The sequence below is a fragment of the Acanthisitta chloris genome, unplaced genomic scaffold (assembly GCF_000695815.1).
Source record: "Acanthisitta chloris isolate BGI_N310 unplaced genomic scaffold, ASM69581v1 scaffold7623, whole genome shotgun sequence".
Classification (NCBI taxonomy): Eukaryota; Metazoa; Chordata; class Aves; order Passeriformes; family Acanthisittidae; genus Acanthisitta; species Acanthisitta chloris.
The window spans coordinates 1-14,809 of record NW_008666487.1 but is presented as its reverse complement, the minus strand read 5'-3'; the positions used below and the strand labels follow the sequence as shown (position 1 = coordinate 14,809).

Genomic DNA, 14,809 nt, shown 5'->3' with positions numbered 1-14,809 from the left:
TTGTTTTGCTTTTAGTTTACTTTGGTGAGGTTTTTTTTATGTAGGCTGGACAAGGCTATGCAGGAAGCTGACAATTTTTGCAAGACACATTTTTAAATACATTAATGTGTTCTAGCACTATGGAAACATTACCTGTAAAACACCTCTAGAGTTCATCTAGGTCAACCTCCCACACAAAGCCAGATTACAGCTACTACCAGATCAGGTCAGCCATGACTTTGTCTAGCTGGGTCTTCAAAACCTCCATGGCTGAGGGTCCCACAGCTTCCAGCATGTATCAATACACAAGACTATCACATCCCAGAGACAGGGCTTTGCATTCTTCCCTATTGAACTTCATGAGGCTTCTTGTTAAGAGCAAAAAACACTACAGTGTCAGTGTTCTGGCATTCAATTAATTTCTGACTTTACCTTTGTGTTTGTCATATCCACAATGTATTGGTCTCCTTTTATGCATTCCATTACTGGGAAGCCATCTCTGTCAAGAACCTTTGCCTGAGAGTTCCCAGAGACAACAAGAATTACATCTCCTGTGCTGCTATACTGCAAAGACTTGATTTGGTGACTAAAAAGAAAAGAGAAAAAAAAGATATCAATTCAATTAAAATTCCTGTAAACCTACACTAAAAAAAAAGCATCATTGGTGAGAGAACGTATTGCAGAAATAAACCCATGTACAATCCTGTATCAAAAAAAACTGAGGGGGAAAAATCTTAAATTAATGGATTGAAGCTTTTTATTCCTCTGTGTGTGTGCACATGTCATGTTTCCTTCAACCACACAGTTCAAACAATATTCTTAAAAAAGCTGGCACCTAAAATGTCATTTCTGGCAAACATATTTAATTTTAAGAAGGCTATTACAACTCCAATGGAAAAATCGCATGAGTCAGATTCAATTACTCAGGGCTGAAAATTGTTTTTCATCTTCTCAAAAGTAAAATGTAGGATTATGGTAACATATAAATTACTAGAAAATGCTGGTGTAGTCATACGCAAAACTCCACTGTACATTGTACTCCAGGAAATTAGGCACAGGTCAGCAATCTTGCATTTCTTTCTATGGTGTGAGCTTAAGTTTCATCAAACACGAAGATAACGTTAAATATACTATCACTTCTGGAAAAATAACAATAATAATCTGCCTAGTCTGTTATGTCTTAGATGACCGTTCATCTGTTGCAACTGTTCTCACAACACATCTATCGATTGAGAAAACCTGGGACAAAAATCATGGGAGTAATACTGGAACAACAAAAATGAACTCAAAAAGTGGAAAGCTGACTGATGAATGAGAAGCCCATTTCCAGGATCAGCACCTTCTCTCAGCACTCTGCTTTATGAACCAAGTTCCCAGCAATTGTCGCACTGAAGCAGACATCCCTTTGATCCCCCTATATTCCATTACAAGGATAGCAAAGAAGCAAAGCAGTCTATGCACCTCACACTTGCCAGAATTTATATCCTGGCACATTAACAGAATGTGCACAGTAACATCACTTTATAATAATGCTTCAGCTCTGCAGGTATATCAATCTCAAGTACAGGACTGGAATGTATTTTCCAGCTAGATTTGAATTCCTATGGCATCCAAACTGTCCTCAAAGAAATATCCTCCTTTTGGTGTAGAACATGACCACATGCATTCAAACCCTAGTAACTCTCAGGAAACTATATCCCACCAGCAAAGTTAATACTCAGATGATCAACAAGACCAATTATGCAACTTGTAACTTAATAATTGAACATTTCAGATCTTACACAGTAGTGACTTCATGACTGACTCAGCAGTAGCTATTATCTGTTAGATCTGTCCTCAAACCATGAGTTACTACATGCAACCCTTAAAACACTGCAATACATCTTTTAAAAGTTCTGCATTGATCATAGTAATGTAAACTAAGCATAAGTTTCTTATTTAAAAATGTTTGGCAAAAGTGATTCTATAATAATTCAAATGCCAAAAATTGCTCCAAGTACCCTATTATGTAATACAAACTGGCAGCCAAATTGGACAGAGTATTATAAACTCTGATTTTTAACAGAAAGGAGATACTCAAATCTGGGAATTTCCGAAATAGATCACAGGCAATGTCTGAAAAAAACATCCTGATCCTCAAGAGCAAAAATGGATACTCGCTACAAGAGGGGAAAGATGGCCAGCTATGTTAAGCTCAGAGAAAACATTCAAAAACTTTAAAAAGAAAGCCACAAGAGAAATAGTGTCTAAAGTCCAGAATATTCTCTGCAGACAGCTGACAAGCCACAATTGAAGAATCCATCAGATTCAGCTTTTGCACAATAAACACATCTTCATAATTAAAAAATTTTCCGTGGTTGTACTTCCAAGTGCTCTTGCCCAATCACATGATTCATATGAAACCCAAAATATTCCTGAGCCCCACCTGAGTACTGCATACAGAATGAACTACATACCAGGTTATGTTTCTCATACTCTAATACTGAAATTTTCTAAAGAAAACAACCATGTTCAAAGTACAAGTTCATGTTTTGCACTTATCATTGCCAAAATGTAAAAACCAAAAATATTTAAAAACTAGACTCAAATACTATTTTCACTTGAGGCATGTCTCATGCATGAAGAGGATCTGGCCACTGGATATGATCAAACAGCTTGCTCAGAAGCAAAATCTGATTTCTGAAAGAATCCGCAATATGTAAAGGGCCACAGCCTTCTGAAAACACTGTTTTCAGACACTGAAATGCTGAAAATAAAACCACAGACATGAGTACCATTACATAAAACTTTATAATTTGAACAACACTGTATCGTTGTTTCCTAGTAGTTCTGTACCAGCAGGTCTGAACAAACTTTGCTTTCATCTTAAAGTTTAACAAGGAAAAGCAACTGACTTTACAGCAGCTAGTACAATGGAGCATAATCAGTAATTCATCACTCAATCATGTGAAAAAATTTGTTTGAGAGACAAGATTTCCATAAGCTTTATCCAAACACAAAGAAACCCATAACCTTCGTGACTGTGCAATATGACTTTTAAAATCAGGTCCAAAAACCGCTTCCATAAGCAGAGGATCGACAAAGTCCTAGAAGTTACCACTTTTCAGATGTTTACTGGAGCATGACCAAGAGTGAGGCTCTGCAGAGGCAGTTCTTTAAGAAAGTATTTTTGGTTCTTATTAATGTTAAAGCAAAAGTCTTGGGAAACTTACAAAAACAATTCCCTTTAATAGCATTAATCCGAGTCATTTTGGTTTAAAGCTCCCAAATGTGCACAGTACTTTCTGCCAGGACCTGCAGCACAGAGCTACATCCATGGGTAGAATCACGATACACAAATCCTTTCTACACACGTAACAGTGTTGCTTTACCCTTGCTTTTGCCTTTAACAACGAGGGTGGTTTGAAGGTACTAGTGTTTTGTCACTCTTTTTTCCCCTTTACATCCCAAATCCAAGGAGAAATTAACAGAGTAACTTGATATTATGTTACAAAATGGAGCCTTGACAATGTAGAATTGATCTCAGTCTCTTTTATTCTTAAAATGAAATTAAATTTATGGCTCCAGATCTCAACTTCTGCTAACACCTGAAGTTTCCATACCAGAACTCCTCAAAATTCTTTGAAATTCAAGTCTGTGAATGCTAACAGTCCTCGCAATAAACTCCACAGTGAAAAAAGTAATATAAGAACATATATATACACCTGGATGCAAGTTATGCAATATTCCACAGCACGTTCACCAGCATGTCTCAATATCAGCATGAAAGAACTCTTTCTTGAATTTGAATCTTTTTACTAGACAGAGCTATAGTTCCAGTTTTATGTTTACAAAAATATATTGAAGTGGTATTTAAGTAATGCATTTTTAAAAAATACCTAAAATTAGTACATGAGACTTGCAATATATGTGAAATTCCCAAGCTTTAGACCAGCCAATTCTGTCTTTAATATTATTTTACATTTGTTTTCTGTACTTTATTCATGCATCAACATACTCAAACCAGAAGAATTCCACAAAGAAAATTTATATAAAAATACTTGTGAGATACTCGCAATGCACTAAATGAACAGTGTTAGGGTTAACAAACACTTTAAGCTCACATTTTACCTACAGCTTTTGCCAAAAGATTACCACTTTAACTGTGAGCTATCCTTGAAAGGATAATGTACACTGCATTTGTGGTTTTTAAACCACATTTACCTTTTATACTACTATTAACAAACACTACTAAAATGTGAATGAAGTCTTCTGCTGTATTTGAAAATGCTTCGTTCAAATGATATCCTGCTATGAGAGTAAAGACTGTCAGCTCTTTCTTACTGCTAAGTTATGGCAGAGGAGAGGAAAACACTGTTTATATCCTGCTAACTAATCATGTAAATGAAACTCATGGTAGAAAAGTCTGAATGTGACTTCACATTTGGAGACTGTTATTTATCTATTTATTTATTTCAAAGTGACATATTTACTAAATTTTGTTTTCAAAATAAATGTGCCACTTGTTGGTTTATTATAAAATGTCAAGTCTGCCAAAGACATCAAAATTGCATAATTCATCAAAGCACACTTTTTATTTTCCTGATTTTTCGCAGTTTAGAACAACAGTAGAATCCCTATCTATATTGCTCCTTTTCAAGCTAACAGCCACATCATTTCTCATCTTTCATTATCTAGATCCTTGGCATATCTATAACCAATTATACATATTCTAACCTTCTAAACTGACCAAAATTCAGTTGCAGCTTTTTAAGACAATAATGATCAAAAACAGACATCCTAAGTACTACTTACTGTGTGCATAATAAACCTCAAATCCTTTTTTAAGCATACCAAAGTACCTTATAAAGTGTGTACATTAGTTAAACATTAGAATGTACCTTGCTAAAACAACTGTGTTTTATTTTATGAGAGTATTTATCTGAAAGTTCACTGTGCACTACTGTTGAAGGAGTTATGCATTCCAGTCCTCTGGAGTAAGTAAATGAACTCATTTCACTTACTCTCCAAATTACCAGTGAACAGTAAGGGTAGTATGGAAATCACTCTCTAAAAGTGCTTCCTGTGTTTTCTTTTTCATTTGCCTATATACAAATATGGGAACAAATATAAACAAATATATAGCTTTTTTCTTTCAAAAAAGACAGTATTTGCACACCATATAGTTATTCAATGATCACTGCCATGCAGAGGACCAGTGCTTCCTGAAACAGAGGACTTCATGAAAATTAAGTATACCACCACCCCACTCAGAAATGCTGGCAGCAACTAAAGAGGCTCTTCACAATGGGGTCAATGTTTTGTCTTTCTCCACATCTTAATTAATTTTATATAAGCAGAGTACATACGGAAAGTGTATTGCATTAATTTTGGTTACAACTATCAAAGTCAACTTGTCTCTTGGACAAGTTCATTTGCTAATGTGCTATTAACAATTTAATCTGCAAAATTCACCTGTAGTTTTCTAGAACAGGAACGCATGACAAGAGAGGTGAACAAATTCTTAGATTCACATTCCATTTACTACAAAAAATAAAACAGTATACAAAAGCCTCTTAAACAAGCTATTTTGCAAAGCTTTCACACATACTACCAGAAGCTTAACACAGGCATAGTTTTAAGTGCAAAAGTCAGTCTTCATGCCCACCATTCACAAGGCTGGAGTGACCGAAAAGCTTGGAGAGAAGCATCCATTCCAGCAAAATCCCAAAATTTTACGTCATAGTCATATCCACCAGTTATCAAACGAGCACCTGAAGGATCCAAGCCCAAAGCAGAAACCTGTACAGAAAAAAACCCAAACTATAATCATTCAAACCTTTTTTTTTCCTACAATAGCTAAGGTGTCACCAAAATATAAAATACCACTAAAGTGAAAAGAAAAATCCACCAAACACTTAACAATCCAGTGTGCTGGTTTCTTCCTAAAATGTGTTAGTTGTATTTTCATTTTGATTTTCACTACCTCATCTAATGTCTGAGAACGTTTGAAGGGGTAGGCAAAAAGGAAGTGGAAATTACATAATCTGAATAAACCACTGAAGACAGCTGAAAAAAATTAGTTCACAGTGTTTGCTTCCTAATCATACCATGGCAGAATTTGGATGTTTCATTTCATGAAGAAAATTGTACTCTACACTTTCATCATAAATACAAAAATATGGTATTTCTAGTAAGATAATGAAATGGTACTTAACATCCACCCATTTAAGATTTTAAGTTTATTCGAGACAGCTCTTATACATATATATTGTTTCATTAAATTTCTCTTCTAACAAAAAATTTTAAATTACAAACTTGATATAAAAAAATCACAAATTATAAAATGATACTATTCTAATAAAACAGGTCAATAAAACTTATCAAAAGCCACCTCTTTTATATGCAAAGCAGCTGCTCAGAGCTACTCAGAACTTAAAGGAAAGAATGTGTAATCCTTGTTATTCTCACCTGTTATCCTAAAACCAAAGGTCAAGTAAAATGGAATTTTTAGCGAACATCTATTTTAATTCTCTATTTGAAGAACAGTAATGTTCTATACTATAACGAATATTATATAATATACTATAATAAATAGCAGTGTTCAAATCACCTTACTGAGAAGGGAAATAGAATGCATTTAATTGAAAATTATATGAACTATTTTTCTTCTCTTTTCTCAATTGTGGAAATATTACCAGCTACTATGATTTCAAGCACTAGTAAAAGATTAGCTAGACAATGTGCTAAGTTAATTTACAAACCAAGAGATTAATTCTCAAAAGTTCAGTCACTTGTGTAAGAGTGTTGAAAAGTTTTAGCAAAAGCAAGAGTATTATGAAAACAAGAGCTATATCAAAACAGGAGTATTTTTAGAATTACTCGATATTACACCCAACCTGAAACATTAAAATGCCTGAAAAAGTCTACATGAGAAGATGAAACCTGGAATTCATACTCGGGTATAAATGCAGACCATGGGTATAAACTAACCAGCAGATTACTTTTTAACAACTGGACAAAGACTTGGGTCATCCCACATTCATAAGACAGATAATCATCAGGTTCAGAAACCCTTCCACTAAGAAAGACAGTCTTCAACACAATAAAAGAAAGTCAAAATAATAATAAAAAGTATAATAATAAAGAAGTTCTAGAAAACGCCAGGATAGGTATTTGAAAAGATAAGCCAGAAAATTTTGAAGGAAAAAAAATAGTAATATACTCCACCAAGAACATTCAGACTTGCACAAAACTTAGTGGCTAAAAAAATATCAAACAAAAACCTGTATACAGAATGAAAGAAGAAAAAGCCTTAATTTCTGAGTGGAAGATAACACCTGAGAATAGCGTCATGACTACAGGTTAGCACCACTGAATGTGAATGTCTTCAAGGTAAAAATACCTCTGGCCAATTACTTTCAGATACCCAAATCTGTATTTAAAAATTCCAGCTACTGATGTACAAAAATTACAACAATCTGCATATAAGGATGCTTATCTGTATGTACCTTCTTTATATGTATACATGAAAAGTACTGACAGTATGATTTAATGCAGACACATAGAAGTACCACCAAAAAAACCTGTCTCAAAGATATATGCCTACTACATTTTTTTTTTATTCAAAGTTTCAGTATATACACTATGTTATGGAGACTTTTAAAACTTACATAAACTGTTGAACAGTTCCCACACAAAACAGTTTAAAACATGGAATTTAGCATGAGATAGTCCCTTTTCCATGCCCAGTCGAGTAAGTTTCAACATTTTTCTTTTTACTTCCCTGAATCAAATGTTTCAGTGTAGTGCTTTGTGTTCCCCTATGAATGAATTAAACTCCGCATAGTGATTATGTCACCATGACATAATTGACTTTCAAATCAAACAGATGTAACCTCTTGTGTGTTTCCAAATAAACCCAAAATAATGGAAATTCTGAAGCCTAGTCATTTCATTCATGATTTCTGACATGCAAAAAAACTGGGCATCTCCACGATTAATCAGAACACTCAAGTGTTCTATTTTCAGGAACTGCTACAGGAGTGAGCAGCTGTGACACGAGATGTTGGACAGCACATTGTTCAGAATACCTCTGATTACGTATTCTTTCGCAGATCTACCTATATATCAAAAGTGCCAGGAGAAAAAAAAAACCAACCAAAACCACTCTGAAGTTTCACTGGGAACAGTAATTCCTATTACACCATACAAGCAAGACAACCATGAAATTAATCAGGTTTCTGGAAATACTCTCCAGCTTGGGAAATCTTTTCTGAGACTTCTCAGCTGCACAAGAATAGAGTCATCATGAAACCCACACTCACTAGATTGAAGAGGTACAGATGGAATACATAAGTTTAACTGAAATGCAGTACACTGTATGAACACAATGAAAAGACTGTACTTAAAAACACGGGGGTGGAACACTGATACCAAGATTGGAAGTGGCTCCCATCCTTGTATGTGTCTAAGCTCATGGCTAAGTACTTTCACTATTCTAAAGCAAACAAACAAACAAAGACCACATACACAACAAAAAAAAGAGGCAGTCCTTATATAGAAGAGCTCTTTTTCAAATTATATGTTTCATTTACTGCATCCAGTCTAATCCAATTGTGCTATATATATCCCACATTACAATTCACCTCTGTTCAAGGTGATGACAGCTGCATTCTCCTACAGTCAAAATATCTCAGAAGTCTTCCAAAACTGTAACTTCCACTTTACAAAGCCTTGTACTTTTAAATAACATGAGCTTATTCTTTAAGAAGCCATGAAAAGATTTACTGGCTTAATGTAAAGAAAAATAATTTAAAATATTTTACCTAACAAAGTCTGTTAGGAAATGCATTCAAGAAACATACTGCAGAAGCAATTACTGCCACATGCACAATGGGAAACAGGTTTGCACGAGTACACTGCTCTGCCTGCAAACCATAGTACTCACAGAAACTAGTATGCAAAGAAGTTGCATGCGCTGTGTGTTGAAAAATCCACTCTACTTTTGTTTACTGTAATACAATGCATCTTTTACAGGTCTGAAAAGAGAGTACTTTTCTATTTTCATTTATAACATTCTGGTTACTTCTGTCCACTCCTCCCTCTATGTCTGTATGCCTAGCACTATGATTTAACAAATGGGTAAGCCTTACCACCTCTCAGCACTTCAAGACTGATCGCAAAGCTTGATGCCAGATTACTGAATAGACACTTCTATAAAAACCCAAACATCTTTCTGAAAGTTTATAAAAAATTTATGATCTCTTAAATTGAAACTGTTAAGTTACAAGTCCCAGAAAATTCCTTTTAAATGTCTGATATTAAAAAAATGTTAAAAATTCAAAATATGAACTCATAAATTCAGTTCATTTTATATGTGTTGCTTTAATAACTCTTTATTTTTTACATTCTTAATTTTCTGAATGTCAAATTAGTGACTGCATGATATTAATTACATAAAATCCAATAAAGGAAATGTATACATTTCTTAAGACTGTAAAAACTCAGGAAAAAGCATTTTTCTCAAATAAGCCTTTGTTTTTTCTTTCCTATTTTCTTCCTTCTCTCCAAAGAAATTCTTATGAATGACATGAGTGAGAATTCTACTAACCAGCTGACAGTGCTTTCACAGGAATATAACAATAATAGAAGAAATTCTAGTATTATTTTATCATTAAAGCCTAAGTCATGGCCCAAATTGAAGAGAATGAACAGCAGCAGCAGCATCTTTTTTTAATGACCAATGAAGAACATGGTAACAGGACTGGGGAACAGATTCAGAGCCATTTATGACTAGAAAATAAATTCAATTCTATAATAATAGGTCTTTGATCATTCAGCACATCAAAGCAGTTGAATTTGTATTGAAACATGAGACTACCAGAAATAAGAACACCTAGAGCAAAGAAATTATAGTTCCGAGTCAGATAGTGTTCTTTAAAAGAAAACAGAGGAGCAATATTCCAGGTGAAACCTAGAAAAGATGTAGTCAAAAATAAGCAAGAACAAGTTTCCAAAGAATTGAGAACGGTGTATAAAAAGCACTAGAAGATTCAAGGCAAAAGAAGACCTGTATTCAGCTGCAAAGAAGTCTTAGAAACTTCAGCAATAACATTCTCTTTGAAACCCACGACCACTCAAAGAAAGGTCTAGACTGGACCTATGACTACATTACAAAGACCTAGCCTAGAACAACTACAGAGAGCATATTTGATGAACATGAGACTACAACTGAGTCAAATGGAGCCATGTTTAGGTTGTTTACAAGAAATTGAAGAGGTGGTCCTAAAACACACCAGTAAGAAAAGAGCTAGACTAAAATAACAAATGAAGGAAGAGAATTACTTTCTTGAACTTTAGCTAATAACAAGTATTTGTTAACTTATTTCATAGACTGACACAGTTCTAGAAAATTAAGAAGTGTTGAAAATATGTTACCACTTACAGTTTTTGTTCCATGCTGGAGTGTAATTTCATGAGAATCCGGAATTTTCTTTACAGGGTTCTGGAAAAGAAGAAAATTCAAGTCTATAGAAATAGTGCTATCACAAAAAATAAACACTACTGCAATATATATGTAAAAGTAAGCAAGGTTTCCTTCACACCAGCCATCACACGAGGAGAAAATCATACACAAGAGACTGATTTCACATTTTTATTTTCATGGATATACCCCTAAAAATAGGGCAAATAATTGTTTTAAAATATGATACCATTTTAAGACAATAACAGGACAATATAATTTTTTTTCCTCTCTTTAGAAAACATTAAAATTCTCTTTGCTTCTTAATCACCAATATCTAATGATCTTGAATTATGATTTAGTAAGTCCATCATTACTATAGAGCGTCTTTTGAAATAAGAGGACTCTCTGAAGCTAACAAAATTAATTACAAAATCTAAAAATTCATTACAGGAGCCAAGTTATCTATGTGGTTTATAAAAGACCATGGACCAGCTTCCCATTTCTACCTGTGCCTTTACGCCCAGCTCTCACGGAGCTTCACAACTGTCACTTCAGCAGCCACAACACAGTCAATGCAACTCAGGGAATTTAATTTAACAGCAACACACAGGTCGAAAGTAATTAGAGTTTAAAACATCTAACATATCTCACTAACATCTGTAACACAGAGATGAAAATAGTCCATGTACACAGAAAGAAATGTACTAAAAGTAGTCTAGTACTGTTGAGCAAGTTTCTACAAAGGTCATGTGAATCATTACACTCAAAATGCTCATTTATCTGGTACCACTCAAGTTTCCTAAAACAGACACAATCTATCTTTTTGACACCTGACATCTTTGTTATAATTTTCTCTTGCCAAAGTCTGATTTTAAATTTATTTCTATGCACACTTTATATCATATCTGTTCCCTTATCCTTATTTGCCAATCCCTTCATGACTTTTCAAGCTTCACAGGAAGTCTCTATAGCATCAGGCTGACTTCCTTCATACTTGTTTTGTCTTCATCAGTTCTATCAGTTTTATTTCTCTGATAAAACTAAAACTCTCATTATCTTTGGTTTAGCCAAACTTACCCTTCTTCTAACTTTACTTCTTCCCACTAATGACAGCTCTAATTGCCAATCCACTGTATAATTTCTTTCCCTTTTCACACACATATATTAAGAGATGAATCAGCAGAAGACTCATGCCCTCTGTTTTCACATTCACAGCATATGCATGTCATGAGTAGTCCCAGGTGCCTGAAGGGCAACTAGATAGATATTAGCATGGAATCACATATGCACCTAAAGAAAAAAAAACAGGGCCCATGCTCTTCCCACCACCCTGCTGATAAAGGAAGTGATAAAGCAGCATGTTGGGCACCTGCATGCAGTCAAGGCCAGCACATGAGAAGGTAACAGTAAAAGTTTACAAACAGCTACACGTGACATCCTGAAAGATATAGCCCACACAGCATTAAGCGACACTTCCACAGGCTTAGTGGTTTACATGCTGAGAAGCAGCTGTAACTCAAAATTCCCAAGTGAAGCTCTCATTATGAAAAAGAGTATATTGTTCAACTGACATTATAAAGCACATAGACAAAGGTATAATTATAACACAAATTAAGTTTTCAATGCTTCATCATTCCCTGCACCATAAATTGGTATTTGCTGCAAAAAATTGTAACAGTCACTGTCTGTACTTGCCTATAAGCACATTCCATAAAAACAGAATTGTGAAAAGGAAACAAACAGCCTCCAAGATTCATTCTGACCTCACCTACAACAAAAGATGCACTACTTCTGCGAATCAAAGGCTTTCACATAAACCATCTATTGCTGGAAGGAGAAGGAGCATTTTGATCATTCTTACCTCAGTCACTGCAAGATTGCTTATTCTGCCTTGAATTACAGTAAGGTTGTTCATTTTGTGTACCTTACCACTAAGACAGGTATTTTAAGTCTGTATTGTGCCATCACTGAATTAATGTTGAGAGGGTATCTTGACTACTTTAAGAGTCCTTTCAATAATTCAAAGAAAAACTTTATTACTAAAATGAGCTGAAAAAAACATTTTAATTGCTAGCTTCTTCAGGTGACAATAATCAAATCCCCTTTTTAATGAGAAGAGGGAACCACTCACAAGAAAACATTTTCACTTTACAGCGCAGTCATGCTGAACACTATTCTGGCTACTTATCTTTAGGGGAGAAGAACAGATAGGAAAGCATTCTGCCACCTGATAAAACAAACAGCCCGAGTCTTAAAGCCAGACATTTGGCGACTGCTAGTGTGCTAAGCTCTGCAGTGTCCAAGGGATTCCTGACAGTCTAAAGTAACTGTTTAGACTATTCAAAACAAAAAAAAAATAAGATAACAACACCCAGGAACGTATCTTGGCATAACATTTTCAAATTAGCCAAATATTTACAAAAAAACAAGGTGGCTTATTCTATTTTAGTAACTATGAACTTCCTCAATAACTAAGAATGCTATACATATCTCTAACCTGCTATAACACATGCCTATATGCACACAAGATAATCAGATGCAACTACATTCTAAAGAATAAATAATGCCATAAAATTCCTTTTTTTATGGTCTCAAAGGAAAATATAGTTAATATATCTATACTGATTTAAACATCACGATATAATGTATACTTGATTATTACTGTAAGCCTGAAAAAAATGAAAAGGTAGAGTTTGCCATAAGTATATCTGCACTTCCAGGTCTTCAGATGTTACCTGGACTTCAGAACTTAAGTTTGCACAAACTGATCCTATTTTTTCAGCAATGCTGTTCTTCAAAATTTGTACTGCAATTAGAACTAGATGAGATGAAATCCTTATAAGACTTTTTGGAGCTTTTGCTGTTCATTTGGTTTGGTATTTTCTTTTTAAACCATATCAGGAAAAAACAGTATTTTGAATTTCTCTATCTCTTTAAGCAGAAACAATGGAAAACAGTTACGGTGTTCACCTATCTCCCAGTACTCTTACAAGCATTCTCAATTCCCTAGCTTCCCTAATATTATATGCATTACATCTGTGAAGTAATGTATCCTAGGAGTTCACAGTTTTTTTCAAAAATGACAAGTCTTACCTCTTAAACAATTTCTGCAAAGGAACACTGCAAATCAGCATTACATCTGCAGTTTGCAGTTACACTTTATTCAGGGAGTTCCAGCCCTAGTTCACTGTTAAAATTCCTGTGCCTGACAACACTCTTCTATTTACTGCACCACTATCCCTAAACATTATGGATTTTTCTGCCGTGTTCCTTTTGGGAGCTTCCTTATCTTCAAGCAATGCTCAGAAAATATGCCACTAGAAACTAGAGGCCGCAACTACGGTCAGTCACTCCAGTATCTCTTGAGAAAAATCACAGACAAACCCAAAAAATTTAATAAACCAATGATGCAGATCAGAAGAGATAAGCAAGAGAATATACACGCAAAGGAAAAGTTAGTTGAAAGCTAGATTTCTACAGAGTCACAGAATCAGTTTGACTGGGAAGAGACCTTAAAGATCACCTAGTTTCAAACCCCCTGCCACAGGCAGGGACATCTTCCATGAGAGCAGGTTGCTCAAAGACACCATCCAGACAGGCCGTGAACACTTCCAGGATGAACGCATCCGACAAGGTAACTTTCAATATCCTCTGGATTGTGAATATGGGCAATAATAATCATTTGGGCTTGGCACATGACAGTGAGATACAGGGTGAGATACAGAAGGTGGGAAAAGAATAGACTGGTATCTTTATGATAAACTAAACATTAGGCTTGGGAAGAAAGTTAGGTACTACAGAAATAATAAAAAAACCTAAACATTCAACAGTTTCGGAGAGAGAAATTTACAACTGAAAAATACCTCAATCTTCTTCACGTTAGCCTAATAGACTGACCATTCAAAAGTCATTTTAGAATGACTCAAGAATGGCCAAGAGATTATATTCACAGGCTTAAACATATAAAAGCAGACTGTGAAAAACAAAATGTGAATTCCAAAATTACCTCTTTTGCTTATGTCACACACAGAGTAGCTGCAAACTGGATTTTGTGAAAAATAAATTCATCCACTAGAATCTGACCTCTCTCCTTCTAAAAATACCCTTACAAGTTACAATACAGGTCATCAAATGACTCACCTTTCCATGGTCCAACCAGAGAAGGATAGAATGATGCATTTATGCCTAGAAGAATCTCTACTGCTCTGTTTGAAGAGGTCTGCATATCACTAAATGAAAATCATACTGCATGAGAGAGACTTCCAAGCTATGGGTAATCTTTCACACACCAGGCCCTTAAATAGGAACTTTTCTGGGTACCCACAAGACTAGTTTGCAATTCTCCTTAGATTCTGATATAAAAGGATCCTGCTTACTTTGAGG

At 34.9% G+C, this 14,809-nt stretch overlaps 1 protein-coding gene across 1 annotated transcript in view; it reads right to left on the bottom strand.

Moving 5' to 3' along the window:
- LOC103799784 (WD repeat-containing protein 70) overlaps positions 1-10,465 on the bottom strand; it is a gene marked incomplete at both ends in the record, with an annotated part of 39,870 nt that extends 29,405 nt beyond the window's left edge. Inside the window, 3 exons of the mRNA XM_009072132.1 lie at positions 412-565; positions 5,627-5,760; positions 10,406-10,465. Coding sequence (XP_009070380.1) covers positions 412-565; positions 5,627-5,760; positions 10,406-10,465 — 348 coding nt within the window. The remainder of the gene's footprint in view (positions 1-411; positions 566-5,626; positions 5,761-10,405) is intronic.
- Between the last annotated feature and the right edge of the window lie 4,344 nt (positions 10,466-14,809).